This window comes from Micropterus dolomieu, linkage group LG21 (assembly GCF_021292245.1).
Source record: "Micropterus dolomieu isolate WLL.071019.BEF.003 ecotype Adirondacks linkage group LG21, ASM2129224v1, whole genome shotgun sequence".
NCBI lineage: Eukaryota > Metazoa > Chordata > Actinopteri > Centrarchiformes > Centrarchidae > Micropterus > Micropterus dolomieu.
Window position 1 is genome coordinate 18,670,003 of NC_060170.1, and position 25,960 is coordinate 18,695,962.

The 25,960-nt window shown below is 43.0% G+C and overlaps 1 protein-coding gene across 1 annotated transcript in view; it reads left to right on the plus strand.

The window, feature by feature from the left end:
• ptch1 (patched 1) overlaps window positions 1-25,960 on the plus strand; it is a 51,055-nt gene that overhangs the window by 13,763 nt on the left and 11,332 nt on the right. The window contains exons 3-18 of the mRNA XM_046034727.1: window positions 2,376-2,565; window positions 2,881-2,950; window positions 3,109-3,200; window positions 4,755-4,953; window positions 5,099-5,220; window positions 7,637-7,784; window positions 9,740-9,871; window positions 10,080-10,235; window positions 11,524-11,622; window positions 12,881-13,006; window positions 15,711-15,829; window positions 16,461-17,133; window positions 18,201-18,510; window positions 19,429-19,571; window positions 23,567-23,750; window positions 25,606-25,886. Coding sequence (XP_045890683.1) covers window positions 2,376-2,565; window positions 2,881-2,950; window positions 3,109-3,200; window positions 4,755-4,953; window positions 5,099-5,220; window positions 7,637-7,784; window positions 9,740-9,871; window positions 10,080-10,235; window positions 11,524-11,622; window positions 12,881-13,006; window positions 15,711-15,829; window positions 16,461-17,133; window positions 18,201-18,510; window positions 19,429-19,571; window positions 23,567-23,750; window positions 25,606-25,886 — 3,044 coding nt within the window. The remainder of the gene's footprint in view (window positions 1-2,375; window positions 2,566-2,880; window positions 2,951-3,108; window positions 3,201-4,754; window positions 4,954-5,098; window positions 5,221-7,636; window positions 7,785-9,739; window positions 9,872-10,079; window positions 10,236-11,523; window positions 11,623-12,880; window positions 13,007-15,710; window positions 15,830-16,460; window positions 17,134-18,200; window positions 18,511-19,428; window positions 19,572-23,566; window positions 23,751-25,605; window positions 25,887-25,960) is intronic.

Below are 25,960 nucleotides of genomic sequence, written 5' to 3' on the forward strand. Positions count from 1 at the left end.
TGAGCCTAGAGCGGGACACCTTCAAGAAATCAACACATACTGGGGTCAACTAGTTTTCTTATATGGAAAATGGGAATATGTGTCATTGAAGAAACACAGCTGTGTGTATACACATACACTCACATGCACATGGTCGCACACTCACATGCACATGCTCGCACACTCACACACACACACACACACACACACACACACACACACATTTCCTCGGTCCAGCTGGGGTGTTAATTTCACCCCGAGGCTGTGTGAGTGTTGACCCCAAACGCTGTAACCTCGTGAAGTGTGGAATTCTCTAAGCCCGAGGCCGTGATGTGCTGTTTCCTGTAGAGAGAGAGTACATTCCTTTGACTTGTCCCATTCCTCGCTGCTTGCTGTAAACTCGAGGTCTTTGGGTGGCAGTCCACAACTTGGAATGTGTTCATTCACAGACAGTGAGCCCCCTACCCCATTTTATTTTAATCAGACCTTTCCTCCTCTTCTTGCACATGTAGAAACTGAAAATGGATGCGCCTCTTTCTCTCATACCTGTGTTCCCATTTTTCCCTTTGCGCACTCTATCCAGTCCTCGGTTTAGCTTTGCCTTTGAGCGCTGAGTGTACCAGACAAGTCAACTTGTTAGTGCGCTGTCAGTGTGCGTAGGGTCTAAATCATTTCCATGAGTGCTCTTGTGAAGGGAGGGCTGGTGTAACGTAGCTGTGTAGCTGGCCCAGCAGTGGAAAGCATGTCGCTCCGGTTAGCCTAGGCCTGCTATTAATGATGAGTATTATAAACATGCCTTCAGACAGGATCAGATGGGAATGCTGTTTGGGTCCAGAAAAAAAGAAATCAAGTGTGTTTTCCTAATGCCCCAAGACATGGCCCCCTCCCTCCCTGCTCCATTGGTCTGACTGGGTGGTCCAGCTCAGCAGAACAGGCGTGCTTATGTTCAACTTTAATGCCAATTACAATGGGCTGAAAATATTCAATCTATGCCTGCTGTTGCACGAATCAAGCGGAATTGTTAAATTGGATTAAGGCATAATAAAATGTAACCGATTTTTCACACAGTTTGCTCTCTCACTGGGCATTTTCATGTTTTGTGTGTGTGTGTGTGTGTGTGTGTGTGTGTGTGTGTGTGTGAGCAAGTGAAAGGAGATGTCTATAAATTGCCCAAGCTTTCACTGAGCGTTCAGTCACTGATGATGGAAGGGCTCAAATCCTCTACTCATAAATCAGACACAGATACTGAGTACTGAAGGATTCACATGCAGACATGCACACACACACACACAAATCTAGTAAAGTAAAGTATGAAAATTGCAAAAAAAAACATGTACTTTCATATAGCATTACATTTTGCGGGACAGTTGTTATCTGTTTGTTTGATCTTGCCTTTGATAGAAAATTTGAGTCTTTGCCCTTGCTTGCATGACTGCAAGTGCCTGCGTGTGTGTGTGTGTGTGTGTGTGTGTGTGTGTGTGTGTGTGTGAGAGAGAGACTTTGCCAGACTTGCCTTGGCTGTAGTGGGGTGGAGCAGGGCATCTAAAGGGCCTGAAAGGCTGCTTTTGTAGCTCGGGCTAGCTGAGAGCTCAGAGCGCACGCACAGGGCTTAGTCCCACCACGATACTGGAAGCAAAGCCTGGAAGAGAGCCTCTCTCTCTTTATCAAACACATACACACACACATGTGTGCAGTCAACGTGGTCTGGCGCTGCTGACTTGTTAGCAAATTTGAGTAGAAACTTTGAGCTGTTTTGTGAAATGCGGATTTGTCGGAGTGATATTACTCTTGTGGTTTCAAAGGAGTTAGGATGTTTGGCGTTGTAGTGGTACAAGCTCACAGAAAGCAAAGTGCTTTTGTTTAAGAAGTCTGATAATGCCGTGGATCAGGATGAGATGTCTTTGGGTTTGCTTTGCAGAGGATCACTTCTTGAGTCACAGATGTTTTAGCACATGATGTTGCTTTCGCGTGTGTGTGTGGTTGTGTGATTAGTATGGCTGTGTTCAGGCTGTCTCACATTTTGCTAGTCTTGGAAAGATTTCTGCAATATGCTGTGTTTAGGGCTCATTATTTTCAGTTTCTAATAAAGATTTTTTTTAAATTTACATTAGAAAGGCAAAACTAGTACTTCTGTATCAAAGCTGACTTTAAGGACCACAACGGAAATAAGTCTTTACTTCATTGTGTATGACCTTTGTCTTGGGACTATGGGGCTTGCTCTCCCCATTTTCTCTTTACTTATTATTACTAATCTCTTACTTATGATTTTCTTGACTGTTGGAAGAGACATTTGTTTAGTGCAAGCAGTGGTGGTTCAAATGTAATAGAAGTAATAATCTAATTGATCCAATACAAATGCATGAGGTTTCTAAACCCATTCACTCTTCTTTGTCCAGTTGGTGGGCGCGTGAATCAGGAACTGAGGTACACGCGACAGAAGATAGGCGAGGAGGCCATGTTTAACCCTCAGCTAATGATCCAGACGCCGCGGGAGGAGGGAGCCAGTGTTCTAACGGTGGAGGCTCTCCTGCAGCACCTGGAGTCAGCTATCCGAGCCAGCAGAGTTCATGTTTACCTTTATAACAGGTAACTATTCCATGGCTACCTGTGTTCCACTCTTGCCTCTTGTCTGTCTGTATTTTAGCCTCATCTTTTCCAGTTCTGGACAATTCAAGTGAATTTCATTTGCCCAAAATATTAAATCACAATTTTGTCTCAAAGGGCAATCAAATAACAATAGCCCTGCAGCAAATATGTGTAGTGTGTAATGTTTATAATCTGTTGACACTGGTAATCATTGAGTTAGTAGTTTGTGATGTTGCTGTATTGTATTGCATTGGCTCATGGTGTTATATGGTCATGACAAAAACTGAACAGAAACTCTTTTGTTCTCATTTTCAGACAATGGACATTAGAACACTTATGCTACAAATCAGGAGAACTAGTCACAGAAACTCATTATATGGATCAGGTATGACCATGTGTTCATTCATATTTTGACTTTCTGGATCATATTGAAACATTCCACTTACAATCGGTATCTTTTTTTTGTCTCTGACGCCTTTTCCCATTTACACTTCCTGTTGCCGATGTTTCTCAATCCTGCTGTGTGTGTGTTTGTCCAATTAGATCATAGAAAAGCTACATCCCTGCCTCATCATCACCCCTTTGGACTGTTTCTGGGAGGGAGCCAAGCTCCAGTCTGGAACTGTCTATCTCCCGTAAGTGCACAGAACTCCTTTTTATTAGAAGGAATCTGTATTTTATGATGTGTCAGTACAATCACAACATGCCAACGCAGCATATCATTAGTTTGACCAATCTCTTTCAAGCATATGGTCAAATGATCAAATGCTACTTAATTGAGCACACATTTGGCTTTCCTCACTATGAGGCCAGTTGGCAATCTGATTAAAATTAGGTTTGGGGACAATGAGACCTTGAACGTTGAGCTCATGAGCGCTGGTTATGGATTTAGTGTATATGGTAACAGTATTCTCAGATTGTTTTCAAGACAGAGGGAGCTAGAAGGATGAGACCTGGATCCTGTTTTTACCACTTTAGTAGAGGTTGCCCAAACACGTTCAGCCTGTCCAAAGAGACACCACAGAGGAACAAGAGTGTGTGTGTGTGTGTGTGTGTGTGTGTGTGTCGTGAACTCGTCCCCTCTGAAGGCTCTATTGTAGTGGTTGCTGGCATGCGTATCGCTGGCGATAGTTTCTCTCCAGCCCTGGGCCTCACACCATTGTCTGGCCCTTCTGTTGCTAATGGCCTGCTGCTACAGTAATACTCAGCAGACCTTTATCTCTGCATGTGTGTGTGCATGCACATAGTGTGTGCCATTGCCATCAGCTCATATGTGTGTTTTGTCGATGTGTGAAAATGTATGAGCCTGTGTCTGTGTCATCAGAGTATCTGAATGGGTGTGTGTGTGTTGCCCGTTGGTCTCAGATGGTAAATAAGGCTTTTACTATGTTCTGGTTGGGAGGCTGGGAATAATAACCCAAGCCTGGTTAAGCACATACAATGTAGTCTGAATGACAGAGAGAGGGAGAGATTCAGAGAAAGAGAGATTGGAATGTGTGAGGCATAGAGTGACAAGGGCTAGTTTGGAGCAGGAATTCAGCACTGTGCCATCGCATGATAAGAAGAGGTCTCCATTTATTGTGTTCTGTCACCTAAAAAGAAAGAGTTTACTTTCTGCTCTCAAAACGTGACTGTTTTGAGAGGTAAAATTTTGAGGTAAGAACACCCACACATCTGACAAATGCAACCAATCTAATCAGCTAAGGAAGGAAGGAGAAGAAACACAACACATACTGTAAATTAATCTGATAAAACAGTCCATTAGATTCGATATAGATGTTCTTGCATTTAGAGTGTTTGCTCTTAAAGGAAAATTCCAGCTTAATTTCATTTCCGACGCCAACTACTAACTAACCAACTAACTAACAAGAAACGCATTATTTGGAGGTAAAACTGAAAGTAAGCATAACACCAACATAAATGGTGGTAATAGTCTGTGGTTAGTATGGTAGGTTGGAGTTGAAGTGATAGATGGTTACAGTGGATAGATTGGGTAATCACTTTTAGACTTCTCTTTGGTTTTCCTTTCCAAATAAGTTTAGCTATTTTAACTTTGCTCCTGTTATTACCAATAGCAAGGATGGCCAGAAGTGGAAAAAAACATTTACTTAAAATACATTTAAAAAGTGTCCAGAAACACAACACAATTAAAGGTGGTTAAACAGAATCCTTGCTTTTAACTTTTGTAGAGGTAAAGACGCTCTGCAGTGGACCAACTTTGACCCTAAGGAGTTCCTTGAGGACTTGAGAAGGGCAAACTTCCCCGTGGAAGCCTTTGAGGACATGTTGGAAAAGGCAGACGTCGGACACGGCTACATGGATAGACCCTGTCTTAACCCTGCTGACCCCGACTGCCCCCTCACTGCACCCAATAAGAACTCAACTAAGGTAGGCACTCGAGTAGGCTCAAACCTTTGGCACTGAATAACTGTGTAAACATGCAACATTTATACAGTCTGGTAAAATGTAAAGTCTTTAGTTTGAGACTAGCTGCTGACAGTTATTTTCTCACCTGTTGCTTTCATTGCACCAGCCATTTGACGTGGCGCGGGCCCTGAGAGGTGGCTGCCATGGTCTGTCCAGGAAGTACATGCATTGGCAGGAGGAGCTGATCGTCGGAGGGACCACCAAGAACGGCAGTGGACCCCTGCTCAGGTAACATACCCACACTTACACATACACACGCTCATAAACACTGCTGTGATCACTGCAGGGCTTATTCTGGAAAGAGTGTGCGTTTTTTTGTTCTTTTATGCTCTCTGAACCGGCGCATGCATGCGAGCGTGTGCGCTGTGTGTTGTAAATCTTGCAGTCATTAGCAGATTCCAGTGAAATCTTAGAGCTCCAGCTGTTCCTGCTCAGCTCTTGCTGCTCTGCTTGGACACTACCCACTCATACACACACCACATGTGCACAGAGTGATCTATTGCCTGGCTAGTTTATCCAAATATACAGCAATTTGGGGTACATAGACAAGCACCAGGACAAAGATTATACAGTCCCCTCCAAAAGTATTGGAACAGTAAGGCAAATTCCTGTGTTTTTGTTACCAAGGGTTATGCCACCAAATATTAAATGTTATTTACTTTAAGATTATTTGTTCCATTACTTTTGCTCACCTAAGAATGTTGTGGTCTAATACAAACGGTGATATGTCCTAAGTTGTTTAACACATCTAGATGTGAATACCAGGAAATAAAAGCTGAAATTCTGAACTCATACTCATCTTTTGATCTTAAATCCAAATGTCTTCAGTGTAAAACAAAAACAAAGGAATTTGCCTTACCGTTCCAGTACTTTAGGAGGGGACTGTATATGATGTGGTATACCTATGGATATATAATTTACAGAGTTTTATGTGAAACGCCGTATGCCCTCCATAACATTCAGTTACTGTATTATACACAATAGATTTTTATCTAAGTATAAAACATAAAACATACACAAGAATTAAAAATATGCACATTTTATTAAGCAATTAGAAGCTTCCTTTAACAGGGGAAAACTACACAAATTATCCAGCATTTTGCTAATGGGCCACTTATTTTAATGTGAAATTGTAGTTTGTATGGTGCATGCACACACATACTGGTCACAGAGTACAGTGGGGTGCGTTGTTTGTTTTGTGGTCGTGTTTTTTCCTGGCAAGTTTGGGTCATTAGGGTGTCTGTGCGTGCCTGCCTGCCTGCCTGTGTGTGTGTGTGTGTGTGTGTGTGTGTGTGTGTGTGTGTGGTTTAGTTGCTCTGTCCATTGGGCTGTTACTGCTGGCACTCAATTTCTACATCGTGTTTACTAACTGCCACCATTACAGTGATTATCACCACATTACAGCGATCACATTCTTAAAGAGACCGACTAAGGTCTTTCTCCTTTTGATCATAAAATGTGATGATTTGAAATCACAGACTGACTCGACTGCTGTTCTTAGGCTGTGATTTGATTTGGAATAAAGAGAAGTTAAGATGTGGACCTATATTTTTGAGGCATGTTGATTCAGCACTGCAGCCTTCTATAAAGGGGCACACTAAGTGGATAACAAGGTCACTGTTGTCTAGCACAGTATATTTATTTGGATGGCTTCCGATGCCATATTATATCATTGTAAGTAATATTAGCAGTGATGCTGCCTCAGTGGCACCTGTGAGGTATGAACACCCGGAGGACCTAGAGGGGGATGAGACGAGCTTTTAATCTGAGGAAGCGCATGTTGTAGGAGATGGAGATGAGAGATGGAGAGGAGTAGATGAGGAGTTTGGAGTGGGGGAGTGTGATTTGGACAAACGCATATTTAAGCATGTTTTTCTGTTGCATTTATTAGGCTCTTTTTAATTGGTAGGAGAATGATGAATGATGTGATTGTGGTTATGATGATTGCAATGATCACATTCATTACTCGATAGAAAATGTATGACCAACAGTTTCAATACCAGATTAACCGTGTAAATCCTTTATGGAGCTAAAATGGCATGTAATATTGCTGCTTTATCAAGTTTTATAATTATGTAAGTTTATAGCTTTGTAAAAGCTTTAAGGTTTGGACTGTTGGTTGTATAAAACGAACAATTCAAAGAATGTCGCTCTGGAAGATTATTATGGACATTTTCCACAATTTTCTTTCATTTTATAGACTAAATGATTATTCAGTTCATCAGTAAATAATCTACCGAATCCAATTACATTAACTAAAAACAAGGTTATTTGTAGGCGCAGTATAAATATTTTATAGTGGATGTTTGTGCTGTGCTGTGGGTGACAAATTAACTAAGTCTCATGGCTGTGGGCATCTGTAGTCCTGGCTCAACAGTCATCAGATGGAGCAGTATGATGCTTGTGCAACCATTTGCTTGTACATTTCAAAATCCACGTTTCAGTTCTCTTTGATGTTACTCACACAATCCAGAAAGCCAGCTCATCGCCTTGTTGATCCTCTCGTGAAAACATGATGTTATCGGTGAAGGCTTGCACCTCATTGACCTCCCCCTTATTGTTCACCCTGTTTCGTCCTTTCCATCTATTCCTCCCCTTTTCCTCCCTCACACTCTGCCACCCTCACTTCTTGCCTCCCTTCCAGTGCCCAGGCCTTACAGACCATGTTCCAGCTGATGACTCCCAAGCAGATGTTTGAGCACTTTCGGGGCTACGAGGAGGTTTCCCACATCAACTGGAATGAAGAAAAGGCAGCAGCTATACTGGAAGCCTGGCAGAGGAGATACTCTGAGGTAAGGGCCACAGCACTCAGAAATGAGAGAGAGAGAGAGAGAGAGAGAGAGAGAGAGAGAGAGAGAGAGAGAAAGAAATCTACCCTAAATCCTCTATAACCACACTGTAAATCACCGGCCGGATACAGGTGAACATGGAAAGGCCCATCCAAAGCCTGGGCCCCTGATAGATACTAGAACCACTGTTGCTGTGTGGTAAAGGGCTGAAGCTTTCCTCTCACTGCTCAGTAGAGAGGAGCAATAGAGCAACAGGGTGAGCATGTCTGGAATACATTAAGGGAGTGCTGGATATCTCTCCCCCCCCCCCCCGAACGCAAACACACTCACAAGTTCACACACAATCACTTTCCCAGCTGTGGCCCCATTGGTGGCTCATGTGTGACATCATCTGGTCTTTGTTTTGGGGGCCCCAACCTCTGTTCGACATGGCGTGACCTTGTGTGCGTGTGTGCGTGTGTGTGTGTGTGTGTAGATAGATATATATATATATATATATACACAAGTGCATGTGTGTGCGCCATTACTCGTGGTGCCCAGGCATCACTGATAGAAAAGAGGTGTGATTGTTTATTCAAACACAGTGTTTTTATCAATGGCAATCATAAATGAAGTAATAGATGGCAAATAGTGTTGCTGTGTGTGTTTGCGGTGTGTCTTATGCACGATTAGGCGTGCCTGCAAGAGGAGTATGTGCATGCATGTCGGTATGTGTCTGACACATGTGCGAGTTCACACGTGGATGCGAGTGTGTGTGTGATCTAGTGCGTGTTTCCTAATGTGTGTCAGCCAGCATTGCTCCCCACTGAGCAGTAACTGCAGTTCAATGTTGGAGCCATCTGTCTGCCTTGAGATAGCGAGAGAGGGAGAGGATGGGTCATGGTACTGTCTGCAGATTTTCCCAAATACCTCCTACAACCGAGGCAGAGCACATTATTCAGGGCTGCGATTTGTCTTTGTTTTGTTTGTTTTTTAAGATGCACTGGGTGAGATGTACTTATTCTACACCAGCTAGAAAACAGACTGGAAGCAAGATTTGTACCTCATCTGAGGTGCAACATGTATTGAATCAGTGAAATGCACCTCTTTCCATAATACACATTTAACACATTTTACATGGAAAAGTGTTGCACATTTGCGCTGGTATGTTAAGGGAAGAATGTGGTGATTTGGTTTTATTACATTACACTTAGCTGATGCTTTTATTCAAAGCCACTTACAATTGCTAAGTATGTCAGGTCGCACGCCTCTGGAGCAATAAAGGTTAAGTGTTTTGAATTGAACGCAGATCTCTCACACCAAAGGCATGTGTCCATCCACTGCGCCATCACCACACTTTAGCCTTTATTCTATACAGACCACACTTATTTAGTTATAAAAACAAACGTCTTAGAAAGAGACACAATAACACAATATCTGACCATGTAAAACAGGGAGTTATGGCTGAGATTCCATCAAACCTGAAATTGAACATTCACTGAGCGGTAGCTGCACTGTAAATGTACTCCTGCGAAATGTAAATTTTTCTGGGATGTATTTTATAAATTCTTTGGGATGTCTCTTTAAAGCTTGTCAGTCCTAATATTTGTTTATTGACTTATAAGTTTGTCGAAAGACTCCTTACACCTCCTATAAATATTTATTTAAACAGTAGTAGACTTTCAAATAATATCGTCAGTAAATGTCTGAATGCAGCCTCAGTGAATACTTGAATTAGTATTTCTATTTTAACATCACTAGATTTATTTCCCATACTGTCTTTGTATCTGTTCTTCACTCACAAGTTGCACCCATGGGGCAGTCAGGGGAAGATTATTACAGATTGTGAGCACAAAGCAAACGAAACGGGTAGCTCAAATTTACCCTGTATTTAATGTACATCCATTTAAATTGTAAGTTATAATGTTGCTTATCCTTTGTCAACTTCTCTACCTGTTTCTGTTTATCGCTCTCTGTAGGCTGTGTTGCAGAGCGTGGCAGCAAATTCGTCTCAGAAGGTCTTGTCGTTCACCACCACCACTCTGGAGGATATTCTCAAGTCTTTCTCTGATGTCAGTGTCATTCGTGTGGCTAGTGGATACCTGCTAATGGTGAGAACAGAGCCAGATATATTTCCATATATTTGGGAACTGCATTTTGTATACAGCTTTGAGCAACCAAAGCCTAGGCTTGAATTGAGGAAGACAGGAACATGAAATAGTAATCAGTTAAAAAATGGAGGGAAGATGCAGAATGATTGTCTTACACACACAACAGGTTGATTAATAAATGGATTGCTTGTTTGATGTTTGTGCCCAGCTGGCCTATGCGTGTCTGACCATGCTGCGGTGGGACTGTGCCAAGTCTCAGGGGGCAGTAGGGCTGGCGGGTGTACTGCTGGTGACATTGTCTGTGGCAGCTGGCCTGGGCCTCTGCTCTCTCCTGGGCATATCCTTCAATGCTGCCACCACACAGGTATCTCACACACACACACACACACACACACACACACACACACACACACACACACACACACACACACACACACACACCCCACCACTGGACAGCCACTCTGGTTTCAGCAAGTCTTAGTCTTAGTAAAGGTCAAGGTCTTTCTTCCATTAGCTGTTAGATACCTGACCTATGGTATCAACTAGGCTTTTTTAACACCTTACATTATTTTTCTGCCTGGACCCTATTTCCCCATATGTTTGTGTCTATGTGACTAATTGGGACAGCATGTTTCAAAATTGGTCAAGAAATGAGCCAGCACACTGCATTTGGCAACAGCGAGACAGGGCTGCAATGTAATCCTTGCGGGCAATTGCACCCCATCAAAGTATGTCCACTAAAATGCTTTTTTTGCAACTGATAGCCTGAGATTGTTATTACAAGTATCTGTCAACATTATGGAAAGGTTCCCTACAGAGATAGAGCTTTTTTTAAAAGAGTAAGATCCTTTTTGTTTAACCAGAAACAGTCGCTATATCGCTCTCGTCAAGGCCACCAGACTCCATTGACAAAAATAGCAATTTGACCTCGCAGAACTGGGAACTTGCTGGTCTTCCACTGCCTCGGTCGGTTAGTTTGTGTCATTTGAGTCTGGTGGCTTTGATGAGGGCGCTATAGTGACTGCTCCTGGTTAAACAAACAGGATCTTTCTCTTAAAAAAAAATGTCCCATGTCTATTGGGGTCCTTTCCATGATATTATATTGTAAGACACTTACAGTAACAGCCTTAGCCTGTCAGTGGCAAAAACAAGAACTTTAGTGGACATACTTAGACGAGGCACAATTGCCCGTAAAGATTACGTTGCAGCTCTTTCTCGCTGCTGCAAGCTGCAGAGGCCCTCGCTCAGTACTGGACCAATTTTAAAAAAAGAAAGGTTGTCCCAGTAAGTCACATAGACACAAAATATGGGGAAATAAAAAAGGTCCAGGTTTAAAAAAAAAAAAAAGAACAAAAAATCTGATATTTGACACCCAGCTCTAATGGCCACCACATCATAGGCATATTGATATGTTGTAATGATTAACACAATGACATAGTTTGTTAATCAGTGTCATCCTTGACATTCCTTGATTATACAGCATCTGAAATATTGTCAGTGGCTGCTCTGCACTTAGTCTGTACCCCTCTAATAGAGCGAAATTACATGCAACATGTAACATTTTGTACACTCGCTAAAATCTAAAGCAACTGTTGTACTGGCCGTGTTCCTCTTTGTGGCTCATGAAGCTGAAAAATTTGTGTGTGCTACAGGTGCTACCCTTCTTGGCTCTGGGTGTTGGAGTGGATGATGTCTTTCTCCTCGCTCATGCCTTCAGTGAGACTGGACAGAACAAGAGGATCCCATTTGAGGTGAGGCAAACATCCACACTCACCCGTTCTTACTCACCCTGTTCCTTCATACCACTGTGCTGTCTTATCTCCTCCATAGAGGAATGTATGAAAGCCTGTCTGTGCCTGTGATGTAGCATCAAACAACCCATGTACCACACACTGTGCCCACGTATCTAAGCACGACTTCATATTAAATATTTTCCTTCCAAAACAAGAACAGAAATTCTGTTTTTGTGCCTTGTCATATTCTATTTTGTTGTGGGTTTTTAGTTTGAAGTTGATTATAAAGTTACCTTTTTATTATTTGACCTTACGACCCTTTCAGAATTTTTTCTGCTTCACACACCTGGATACATGTTAAGCCACAGGACTGAATACTTGTAAAATCTGTATAATTTGGTTTAACGTGATATAAGAAAGCATTTAGTATGTTCATAGTGGTTCAAAGTGTAGATTGTGACAGTTTTATTCCATCTAAGCAGGTCCAGGTTCATACAGAATTAAACACAACAAAATGAAAAAGAAGTAGTATAAACCAAACAAAACAAAGTGTAAAAATAAAATAACATGTGGGTATGTGTGTGTGCTTGCGTTTGTGTGTATCTTTGTAGAGCGGGATAACTTTTCACCTCCAGAGGGGGATAACATAGGCATGTATTTGCTTGTGTTTGTTTTCCCCTGTTTCCCTCCCTTCTAGCCCTTTCTCTATGTCTCCCTCATCCCCCAGCTTCCTTTGTGTGGCTGAGATGAAAACTAAACAGAGCTGAACTTGATCTCTCCTGTCTGACAGACACACACACACACACACACACACACACACACACACACACACACACACACACACACAAAGATGCACATGCGTGTAAACACACCCTGTGTGGTCCTGCACGTCCTCAAATCTTCACACAATTGCCGCCAAAACCTTCCAGGGGTGTGTGGATACTTATCATTGCTCTGTTTGTGTGTATTTACTAAGTGAAGTAGGAAAAAAGTCAATCAGCAGTCACATTTTCACTAAAAATCACTTTCTTTTGAGAGCCAGCATGTCATTATGTTCCTTCATTGTGTTTCTTTGTTTTTATGTTTACCTCCATACTTCAAAGTAGACAGGCCCAGGTGGATTAACTTAGAGCACCTCAGGGCTTCAATCATTGTCAATCATATCAGTATTGTGATAATTGTACATGATCTCAAGTATTACACATTTGCCTTTGGCTAAAATCGGATCAAAACAGTTGCTTATCCTTTCATCTGCTCTTCTCTCTGTCTCTGTTAGGATCGTACGGGCGAGTGTCTGAAGAGGACAGGGGCCAGCGTGGCTCTCACCTCCATCAGTAACGTCACAGCGTTCTTCATGGCAGCCCTCATCCCCATCCCGGCGCTCAGAGCCTTTTCTCTACAGGTATGCCCGGTAGAGTGTGTGTGTGTGTGTGTGTGAGAGAGAGAGAGAGAGAGAGAGTGCGGGAGTTTAGTCGTGTGGGGCCTCTCTCACTAATAGTACTGTTCCAGTCCTCATTGGCTCCAGATTTCTCCAGACTTGTTTTATTGATTTCATTCATCAAACTCAGTGAAGTGTGCGTGCGTGTGTGTGTGTGTGTGTGTGTGTGTGTGTGTGTGTGAGGAGGAGTGCATGTATTGTTAAATCCATCCAGCCCTCTCCCTCCCTCCTTGTGGTTGTTTAGTGGTGGGCCCGGTGTCTGTCCAGATTGGGGCTGAGGTTCATGTAACTGAATCCCTGTGCGTGCGTGCGTGCGTGCGTGCGTGTGTGTGTACTTGCATATCCTCATGCTTAGGTGTTTGTGTGAGTGTGAAGATCTGTAGTATCTGTGTGGGAGGTTTGAAAAGCAACGGTCCAGCTGTGTGTGTGTGTGTGTGTGTGTGTGTGTGTGTGCATGTGTAAAGGTGGGAGGGATCCAGAGGGGAGCTCTGACTCCTCGAACATCTGTCAGTAATTATAGACATCACCAGAACAGTGAAAACTGGGACAGAAAGAGACGTCTGTCAGTCTGACATAATGCCTCCATAATCACTGAATTGGTAATTCATACAAACGCTCACTTAATCACAGTGATACATGGTGTAAAGAAGCAATATCAGATTAAACCTTTGTTGACTCCTGTGTTGTGGCCAAGTCTTTGCGGCAGTATAAGATAAAGAAGATAGACAAAGAAAATAGAACATAAATATATAAACAAATTAGGGTTTCACAAAACGGTTTTGACAGACTTATCAGCTTTGTGATTGGGTCAGTGTTGGAAGTTATATAGGGTATAGGCCAATCAAAGAAATGGTGAAGACTAGTATTAATTAATACATGTATGCAATTATTTGCAGTAACGCAAGTGATAGATTGTACTGTATACACTACTGTAGTAGTACTCACTCCCCCCACGCTCATCTTTCTTACTCTTACTCACTTACTTGCTTACTGACACACACACACACATACACATACACAGAGGGAGGCAAGATGTCGCCACAGTGAGTACAATATTAGCATGTGTGGATAGATGGCTTTAGTACAGCGAGTCTGTCAAATATGATCCATTTACCCCATGGGTCTAATCCATGCACCCTCGTTTTACACACACGTGCACACAGATACACACACTTAAGAGACAGGCACATACAGATACATGCACATAGTACGCATACTTTAGACTTGTGGTTCTGTGACTGGTTGAGGATACTTGTCTCTTTTATTATGGAACACACACACACCACTGCAACCAGTGGTACTCAGCTTTGTATCTATCTATCTATCTATCTATCTATCTATCTATCTATCTATCTATCTATCTATCTATCTATCTATCTATCTATCTATCTATCTATCTATCTATCTATCTATCTATCTATCTATCTATCTATCTATCTATCTATCTATCTATCTATCTATCTATCTCATTCACTTCCTTCCATAAGTTATGAACAAAAAAACAGGAATCTTGTCCAGATAACAACACAAAAACACACACAGGAACACACATTTATGCACGGAGGACAGATGTTATGATAAATCTCCCCACTCTGGGGTCGGCTAGCGGTCGCTATGTGTGAGTGTGGTGATGTGTGAGTGTGAGTGGAGTCATACTGTATCTGTCTGGACATTAGTGGGCCAATTGAGAATTAATTGTTCTACTCTACTTCCAGAGGTTTCTTCTAACTTTTTCTCTCAGATTATTTCTTTCTCTTGTTGACTGAGAAGTAAGCTGAGGAATGAGGGAGGGCAAGGATGTGCGAGTGTGTGTGTGTCTGAATGGTGTTAAGGTGTGGTTTAAGTAGGAGGCGGCACCATTTTTTAAGCTGGCAGTAGATATGTGTATGTGCATTTTTTTTGTGTGAGTGTGTAAGGGGTGTGTGTTGTCTGTACAGCCACAGCGCCTGCTCATCACCTCAGGCCCTGCGGGCCTCCGGCTCCTTGGGTGGTCTGGCACACACACAGGATTTGTGTGTGTGTGTGTGTGTGTGTGTGTGTGTGCGTGTGTAGTGGTCTGGCAACTACGCAAGATCCAGATTGTACTCTGGGCAGGGCCCCAACCTAACCCCAACCCCCACCCTCTGCTCCAGTGCACCACCTTCAAATACTTAAACACAACACTGTACTGGCTTCTATTACAGACACACACACATACACATGCCTTACTTTTTCTCTGCACACTCAGTGTTTTTGTCTTGAAAGGAACTGAAAATGTGTTGAAAGGCAATTTTTCCTCAACTCCAGGTTATTCAGATTGTGTTATTTTAAGGCATATTTAGGACTTCCCAGTGTGTTAAGTGACATTTTTTGAAGCCGTACAACATCTTCACAATCATTTTGCACGAATGGAGATGCAGGAACATTTATAGAGAAATGCCTTTCATTACATTTAATTCCATTTTTACTGTAGAAAAATGTCTGGATTTTAATCTTATGAATTCACCTTTTTGAGGCCCCACTTGCTTTAGACTTTATCCCACTAGTCTTTTCTATACTATGTGTAACCTAGTCTCTCTGCTTCATCACTTATTAACTGTATACAAATGACTAAAAGTCAACAAACAGCCCAATCCTTTTCTTTGATAAAAGCAAATTTTCACAACATGACATAATCTGTTTCTTGCAGGCTGCAGTGGTGGTGGTGTTTAACTTTGCCATGGTGCTACTCATTTTCCCGGCCATCCTCAGCATGGACCTCTACCGACGAGAAGACAGACGTTTCGACATTTTCTGCTGCTTCTACAGGTGTGCACACACGTAGAGACATACACAAAGAAGTTCTTTCATTTCAGATCAAGGTTATTGCTTTCCTGTTCATTAATTCCTCGTTTTATTTTTTCCTCTGATCTGACAATGAATAACTTTAACAAACACTTATCTCTGAGCTATCTTCACCTTAATCCCCCTCTGTCAAAACCTAATTACTGCTTAAGTTGTCTGTTTCTGTCTGGCTGCTTGGTTGTTTGACTGTCTGTTTATCTGTCACAGTCTTTATTAAACTTTGCCAGTCTGCCTGCCAGCCTAGGCATGTTTGTTGGCACAGCGACCGTACAGATGTGCACACACTATTAAATTCCCTTGTTGGGTCTCTGTTCTATATTTCATGCTCTTGGCAGAGGGAAAGAGAAGATTCACAATAACATAGAGATAAAATATTTTTAACAGATTTTATGCCGTTAATCTTAAAAGTTGACATTTCTCTGCAGACTTTTCTAGAATACCATAACCTCGAAGGTTTCAATTTTAGAAACCAGTGCTTAACAATTTCACAACATCTGTTGATGCATCTGTTAGAAGTTACCCTGTTTAGTCTCTCCATATAGTTCTTTACAGCAGTCCATGGTCTGACATTTTTCCACTGTCTTTATCTCTTCAGCCCATGTGCCAATCGTGTGATCCAGATCGAGCCTCATGCGTATCTGGATGGGGCAGACGGAAGTCGCTATAGCCCTCCCCCATCCTATCGCACCCCTCCTCCCTCATATCAGACGCCTCCCCCAAGCTACAGCAGCCCCCCTCCCTCCTACAGCAGCCATAGCTTTGCCCAGCAGACCCAAATCACCATGCAGTCCACAGTGCAGCTAAGGACAGAGTACGACCCCCGGACTCAGGCCTTCTACACCACAGCCGAGCCCAGATCCCAGATCTCTGTGCAGCCCATCAACCCAGCTCCGACTAGAAGCAACCCTAATAATGACTATTACAGCAGCAACCCCGGCGGTAGCAGGAGCAGCAGCAGCAATCTCAACAACAACAACAGTGGGAGCCGAAGCAACGGGGGATCTCGAGGTTCTGCCACCTTCTCCCATCATCATCCGGCACCTCCTCCTGCTGCCCCAACTTCAAGTGCTAGCTCAGTTCCTCAGGGTGATGCAGCCTCAGCGACTGGCCAGAGCCCAGAGAACAACAGCTCCACACGGGACCTGTTGTCCCAGTTTGGAGAAGGCTCGCTGGGCCTACGCTGCCTGGAGCCTCCCTGCTCTCGCTGGACCCTGGCCTCTTTTGCTGAGAGGCACTATGCTCCGTTCCTTCTGCAGCCCACCACCAAGGTGAGTTTAGCTTCTCTGTGTGTTTGTGTGTGTATGTCTGTACAAAGCAGAGTTAGAGAAAGCTTCTGTGTGAAGGAGGTATGAGTGTGTTTGTGCTGAATCACCGTGGTGATTATTTGAATGAGAGGGTTAGTCACTAGTGCAAATAGTAGGAGGAAATCTGGGGTGGAGGTTGTGGTCATGTCCTATCTGAGTCACATACAAGCACACACACACACACACGCACAGTCTGACCTCAGTCTAGTGGGTGGCCTGTCGTCTCAGAGCCTTCCAGAACTGAAATCATCTAGTGTCCGTTGCTTGACATTATTAGAAAATCCTGGTCTTTTCAACACATTGTAAAATGTTTTTCCATATCAACAAATTGTTTCATGGGCTACACTGTTGCCTTTATTCAATACTCTCAATTACTGTATGACTTCAACCTGTGTCTTATTTTTGGCTGTCATGGCAACTTTGTTACAACAAATGCCAGATAGGGCAAGAAACACAAGTGGTCAGACGATCGTACAGGTTGCTGCAATGCAAACGAGCAGACAGTTCATCGAAACCACTTCATTTTGCAGTTAAAAACAGAAATTGATGCCCTTTAGCAACGGTTGGTAACACTGTAGGTCAGAGTTGATCCAGGAAAGCCGACCGTAAACTGTATGTTTACAACAGACACTTTGGATAATAATTAATTAATTCTTTCATCTTGCTTTATTTTCTTCCAAATAAGTTTTGTTAACCTTGGAGTTTATTTAAATCCTGTACGATCCTCTGACTGCTTCTTGCCGTGTCAGAAATCTTTTAGCAATGTTACTGTTGTAGTTACTTTCAAGGAAACACCTTGCTTCATGCTATTTTAAATTTAACTTTTGTGAGTGATTGCTCCTGTGTATCTTTTGGAATATGTATGCTAAAATCCATCTTAGATTACACATTGCATCCATATTGTTGCTCTTCACTCATTCAGAATATGTAACATGGTTTAAGCAGTAATTAGTGCAAGCTGAAGCTGCCCTGCCATCACCCTGTTCAGCGAATTGGTTGATGAAGCTCCACCTTTGTCTTCCTGTTTCCAGGTGGTTGTGATTGTGTTGTTTCTCTGCCTGCTGGGAGTCAGTTTATATGGGACCACCCAGGTGAGGGATGGCCTGGAGTTGACGGACATCGTGCCCAGAGAGACCAGCGAGTATGACTTCATTGGCGCCCAGTTCAAGTTTTTCTCCTTCTACAACATGTATGTGGTGACACAGCGGGCCGATTACGCCCACAAACAGCCTCTACTGCACCAGATCCACCAGAGGTTCCACACTATTCGCTACGTGCTGAAGGAGGACAACGGACAGCTGCCCCGCATGTGGCTTCACTACTTCAGGGACTGGCTGCAAGGTAAAATTTAGCTTTATATGTAAATACTACCCCAACCAGACCCAAACTGGATTGGGTCACACCGAGGAAAAAACACTTTCTGACAATAAAGTCGGTCAGATGTTGCAAAAGAGACAGAGTGTTAGATCACTTAAATTTGACCTTAATACTGATGTCACTGCTGATTTGGTTATTAAAACCTCATTTAACATACACTACTCATGATAGTTTAGGCATGGGAATAATTTACTTTCTCATGAAACATCACGAGATCGTAATTTTCTTCTGTGTTTTGACATGAATCTGCAGGAAACAAGATGTTGGGCAGGAGTTCCGAAGTAGGTGGGATCGCAAAATGGACACTGACAGGAGCCTGATTAAAATCACTTGTGTCTTCCATAGGTGGGGCTGATGGAGGAGGACAGTGTGGGAGGCCATATTTAGAGGGAGAGGGAGAGGGAGAGAGAGAGAGAGAACTGTGTCTGATATTGCTCTCTGCGATGGTGGGACAAATTGGAGCCAGACAGGCCAAGGAACGAGACCCAAAACATCTCCCACAGACAGACCACAGCATGGTGGGGGGGTGATACACATATGGATTAGAGAGTAGTATAGAAAAGGAGACACATGTTACTGATATACTCCCTAATGATCGCTTTGAATCAAAAGCAGCAGATCTCAGGCTTTTGAAGTCTTGTTTGGTGGTTGACAATGGAACCGAGTTATCATATTAAATCAATCAGGCATATTATAGGGTTAGGGTTAGGTTGCAGTGTTGTGTTATGTTATCTTGTACTGTGCTGGGTTGTTATGTGTTATGTTGTCTTGTGAATTGGGCTTTCATAAGTGTGTTGAAGAGGAAGAATGAAGAGAACAGGCCATGTAAGCCTTTCAAACATGCACATCTAACCAATCTGTCTTGTTGTGGTTTTCTTGCAGGTCTCCAGCAGGCGTTTGACAAGGACTGGGAGGCCGGTCGCATCACCCTCAACAGCTACAGGAACGGCTCTGAGGATGGCGTCCTGGCATACAAGCTTTTAGTGCAGACGGGACGCAGGGACAAGCCCATCAACTTCAACCTGGTACGTTCAGGATTGTTAGCTCACGTCAGCCATTCCCACGATAAAAAGTGATTCAAAGATAAAATACGAGGTACGAGGTGTCAGTGTACGTAGACTCTATTTGAGTGAAGACTATGCAGACTGTATTACCCTGCAATCTGAGGACAGACTTGAAAATACTGACACCTGTGTCAAAGCTGTTTAGTCCTATTGCATGTGCATGTTTATCTGGGTGTTTTGTTATGTGTGATTGCGGTCTGAAGAGTCACACCCAGCTTAAAACTGTTTCTCTCTATCCATCTTTTTCTCTTTCACTCGCTCTCTGTATCTGTCTTCATCTTCTCTCTGTGATGACTTTACCGAGCCCAGGAATTTAAAGCTCGCACTAGGGTTGCAGCCTGCCTCTAAAAAAACCTATTAACTCTTCATTTAAACCATTTGTCCACTTGGTAGTTCAGTGTATGTGTGCGATGCCCTTGCATGCAGAGCAGTGATGGCGAGATGTCTCCCCTTAGCATCCAGTTAGGTTATTATGTATGTTTTTGATGACTATGGCTTGGAAATTTGTACACCGTAGCACGTTGCTGTCCAGTGCTTTGAGTGCAGCACATTTCTTTTTGGGTAGAAAGGCTCCTAGATCTCAACACTGTGCTGGCAGAGCCACTAGAGGTCCATGACATTGTGTTTCCAGAATGTTTTGCCTGCGCAGAGATTGGTGGAGCTGCTGACATTGCACCTCAGCTGAAGTCAAAACAAAGGAAAATAAAAGTGGTTATACAACAGAGATAGTTATCTTCATCATCTGCAAAACTCCAGTTCAGCTGTTGAAGTTAGCTCTGTCTCCATTCAACAATGACACAAGTCAAGCTAGTGAGTAGCTAAGGTCTCAGAACGAGGTCCAGAAAGGATCTCCAAATCAAGTATTTTCTATGTCAACAGAAAGATGGCAACCAGCTGATAATGAGAAAGCACAGGCATAAGTGAGGGGAAAGATTGTGTTTGTGGAACTGAGGAAACTTGCTCAGCTTCAACAGAGCATTGCACGCTGTTTTTAGTTTAGTGCCACCTCCAAAAAACCACATACATGGATGCATGGCTGCGTTCTTTGGCAAGAAACAGTGAAAACAGAAGATAAGAAACTGGAGAGAGATAAAAACAAAATTCTTGGACGGGATTTCTGTATACCCCAAACACAAAACAAGCCATGTCCTTTTCAACACTGAGATAATTTTCCTCAAAGATAATTAACTTTGATATATAGCTTGGCTGTGTCTTGTATTTATCTATATTTATAATTTGTGTGTGAATCTGTGTTCAAGACGTGCATGTCTACAGTATGAAAGCTTTTTGCCCCTTAGATATTTGTTTTTGGCTGTTTGTCTTACCCATTGAGCACCATTGCAGCAGCATACTACTCTTCCCATCCCTCCCACTATCCATCATGAAGCAGAGGCAGGCCTGGTGTGCGGCCCTGTGACATCACTTCCTGTGCTTGTGAGGGAAGTGTATTTGCCGTGAGGCGTGGGGGCCGCCAACAGAGCTGCATGGGCTTCCCGTGACAGCTTGAAGACATACAGTTGTTGCGTATCCCGCTGTTAAATTCAATCCAGATCCTCTGGAATCCGGCTCTATTTCTTGCCCCCTCTCTCTCTCTCTAACTCTCCTTCAGTAACTCCTGCTCGCACTACCACTATTGCTCTGTCTCTCTCTCTCCATCTCATCCTCCCTCCCTTTCCCTCCCTCCGTGTTCCACTGCTATGTCGACTTTCAATGAGGGGAGCTGAAACACGTGGTTGCTTTGAGGCAGCTCTGTGTGTACATTTGTATGTACTGAGTGTGTGTTTCGTCTGTTGTGCGTGCACTTACAGCAGTAGCTGTTTTTTGTGTCTCAAAATGAGGACCAGATCTTTTCCAACCCAGACAAATTGCAAAGCTAGATGTTTTATTTTGATATGCCACTCCATGGATCTGTGCAGAGGTGTTCTGCCTTTGATCTGTCCCTGCTAACATTTGTCTCCATGTTGGGCGACCATTTGTTCCTTATGGCCTTGCCTGGGAGTCATGTGGAAACTTGTGTGTGTGTGTGTGTGTGTGTGGTTTGAAAATAAGGCAATAATAAAGATAAAGCTGTGCAGAGTGAATATAGAAGCTGGTGGGTATGGAGGGAAAAAGGAGGTGGAACGTTTGAAAGTGCTAAGGAAGACCCTGCTAACGCTACCAAGACCTCTTTTCTTCTCAGGGCCGGGTTGGTCTGTGGCGCCGGGCATTCTGGGTACCCGTAGGGGTCAGGAGAAGCAAGTGTGAGCAACATTTGTACAGATGTTGTGTTATTTTTATAGCTCTACTCCATTTGCTGGGTGGCATTTCCTTCAGTGTTAACAACCAGGTTAACTGCACACAGACGCGCTCAGGGACTCCAGCCAATTTTTTTATTGTTACGCTAACTCAAGCAATTTTTCTCCCCCCCATCACAAAAAACCCTACTCCTTTCTTCATCCACCTAACCCCACGAGTCCAGCTTCACCCCCAAAACTCTCCCTGCCTCCGTGAAGGAGGGATTTATGGTTCCTAGAAGGGAGAGTGGCGGAGTGCAGTAATGGTTTTACCTCTCAGGAGGTAGCAATGCTAGGCCACACTCTTCTGTTTCCACATGGGAGAGCGAGACAGACATTTTTGTCTACCTACTGACCACAACCGTCACAGCAAATGACATCGACTGAAACACAGCTTGGAAACAATCGCAACCAGACAGAACCACTGACAGAAACACAGCATGAGTTTGGTCTTATTCTAGGTGGATGTCAGGAGTTTAGATACAGGCTAACAGAGACTTTGTAACATATTTTTTGTAACCAAGCTCTGGTTTCTAAGACTGAGGATGACTACTGCACAAGGGAATCCAAGCTAACTGATTAATATAGCTGACAAAGTATAAGAGTCTACAGCCATGCTAGCAGCTCTGTAAGGCTGTACTAAACAACAGTTCTTCCAGCTAAATGCTAACGTCAGCATGCTACAATGCTTACATTGACAAGACTAACATGCTAATGTTGAGTAGGAAAAATGTGTACCATGTTCAACATTTTATTTTAGTGTATTAGTATGCTAACATTTGGTAATTAGTATGTATTTATTTATAAACCAAATTATTTGGAAAATTGAAATCTATGTGTTTTTTGTATTGATTGTTGTAAGCCACTGTGTAACACCTATTCTTTTTTTATCTTATTTTATTTTAACTTGTTTATGTTTACATTGTTTGTAAAGTTGTTACCTGTATTGAGTAAGTGCTGTACAAATAAAGCTAATATCTCATACAAATATCAATATATTGTTACATTTCCCACCATTAGAATTAAGAGGACCCTGCACGTTCATCTTCAGCAGCTGCTTCTTGACAGAAAAGTGCTGCAGAAATGTATTCAGAGTGGTCAGGACGTTGGGCCTGAGGTTGGCCAGCCAATATCTACTGTATGTAAAGGGAGAAGCTGATTCAACATTTTCCATGTTTTAATGTGGCATGATAATTCTGGGAAGCTATGATGAGAAGTACGGGAATTTTCAGAAAGGCGACCAGTGTTTGACTTGTTGATTTTTCTTTGGTTGGAAAGAGAGAGGGACTAATATTTGACTCTTATTTTGAAAGCTGCTCCGTTCTCTTGCACTCATGCGTGTGTATAAATAAGCATTTCTGTGGTCATCTCACCTGTAGAATGTTTTGGTTAAACATGTCCTATTTCCACCTTTTTATGTCCAATGTGCACTTACCAGCCTCAATATGATTTCCTATGCAGGCACCACATAATTGTTGTACATTAATTTAACTTGTGCCATTTGCTAATAATTCCTTTTTCAAATTAACAAATTTGGCTTAGCCCAATTTATTTGTAAAGGACCTAATTTACCCTCTCTAAAATGCACTTGAATCACAGTGTCTATGTAAATACAACAGGACAGAACTTAATTTTCTAAAGTATGGTACCATCATTAATTCATCTCTTTTCTGGGTTTTGTAGCTGACTCGACAGAGGCTTGTGGATGCAGATGGCATCATCAACCCCGGGGCTTTCTACATCTACCTAACTGCCTGGGTCAGCAATGATCCTGTGGCGTACGCCGCCTCGCAGGCCAACATTCGCCCACACCCTCCTGAGTGGCTACACGATCGTACCGACTCCATGCCCGAGACACGCCTCAGCAGTAAGTCATCATGCCGTATGTTCACAAAATATGCTAGAATAAAAAACCGGGTGCCTTATAGTGTAATGGAATGGAGTTGTGCTTTCATGCAAAGGAAGGATATTTCAATAATAATGTTGTTTGCTCTGACAAATTAGGCTAATTTGAAATGTTGAAGTTCAGACCTTCTACACGGTACAGTTGAACAAATTGCATTTGCTAACTGCTTACTGAAATTTTAAACCAAAGTTTTGTGGGGCTTGTTGGTTTTGGCTGCAACTTTTTTTTAGGTTCCATAAGGCGGCTGCTACATGTGAGCAGTGTTTACCTCTTGTGGTTTGAGTTATTGCTCCTTGTCTGCCCCTTAGCTTTAAGTGAGGTAGTAGACTTTACTGTACCAATGCGGTGTGTGTGCGTTTATGTATGTGTTAGCTCAGATTGCAAGGCTGAGGACCAAGACATGGCTCAATGTGGTTCTTCTAATGGTGCCTGTGGTGAATGCTATAATTCTGGCTACCATGGGGCCCTAGAATTACACACACACACACACACACACACACACACACACACACACACACACACACACACACACACACACACACACACATTATTAAAACTCAGTGACCCCAAACACTACACACACCCTGTTCTCATTTCCCTACCACACACACAGACTGTGACTCACATAAAAAAGTACAGTCATGTTGTTGTTTGATTCTAGCTTATGATTTGGTACAAGTCAGGAAGTTCTCCATGGGGGAGTAAAATGATTGGATAACAAGGAGAAACTGGGTTTGGGTGGGAAGCCCAATTGAATAACAAGCAGGAAGTCCTTTTTCGGGGGGGAATATGATTGGATAAGCAGCGTGAAGTGCTTGGCGGTGTGGGAGCCCCCCGGAGCAGATCTGTGCTGGCCGAAAGCCAACTGGTGTCCTAATGGAAATTTATAGTTTAGAGATTATAATGGGCCAAACCATGTTAGCAAGTGCTCCTGTCTGACTCTGCAGGCACTGTGGAATATACACACTCACACCAACATCAGACAGTCCAAAAACATGTGTTTTTATATATAAAAAAAAAAAGAAGATAGAGAGATGTGGAGTTGTAGAGTAAATCTTTCGATGCAGCAATGTGTTGTTACTTACACAGTTAGCAAAAATCTGAATGAACACACTGTTTTGTGAGCACCAAATATGACTTCATAGCAGAGTGACAGGCAGGTATGCGTGTTTATGCATCTATATTATGCTTTATGTGGCAGTGCTAAGTTTAGGGTGTGGTAATGGCAGTGATTCTGACATTGTAATTACCGTGAATCAACGTTAGCTCTGACACTCTGCTGTGTCTGGAACTGATAGGCCCTCATTAGCCAGGCTGGGCCACAGACTGGCTGGGTTTGAGTCAATGGAGCTCTGTTTCACGCTGCCCCCCCCCCTCCACACACACACACACACACACACACACACACACACACACACTCTTGGAACTAGGTTGGATTAGGGAGGGAAAGCCTTGATATTGGTGATTTGGCTGAAGAGTCTAAAATGATTTTTGCAGATACACTAAATGATCAGAACCTAATGCTAGTTAATCAGAATAGACAAATATCATCTGCAGATGTCATCTTTGCCATTGTTGATTTATCTGATTACTTCCTTAATGCTCTTCAGTAATCCGTTTCTGGAATTGAAATTTCATCATCTTTCAAGGCTGTGTGGCCTCTGCCTCCAAGGCCCCAAGCGCAAAATCATCATCAAGTGCTGGACAGTGTCTAATAAAAATGATGTGATGATTACAGCTAAATAATGACAAGTTCTGTGCTTTTTTTTTTTTACTTCCAACAAATTTAACTCCCTCTCATTGTCTTTTCATCCAGTCCCGGCTGCTGAGCCCATCGAATACGCACAGTTCCCCTTCTACCTCAACGGGCTCCGGGAGACGCCGCAGTTTGTGGAGGCCATCGAGAGCGTGCGGGCCATCTGCAGCAACTATAGCCGACAAGGCCTACCGTCCTACCCCAACGGCTATCCTTTCCTGTTCTGGGAACAGTATGTTAGTCTGCGCCACTGGCTCCTGCTGTCCATCAGTGTCGTGCTTGCCTGTACCTTTCTGGTATGTGCCCTCTTCCTGCTCAACCCATGGACCGCCGGCATCATCGTGAGTATTATATACTGGCCAGAGAAATATATGTGTGTGTGTGTGTGTGTGTGTGTGTGTGTGTGTGTGTGTGT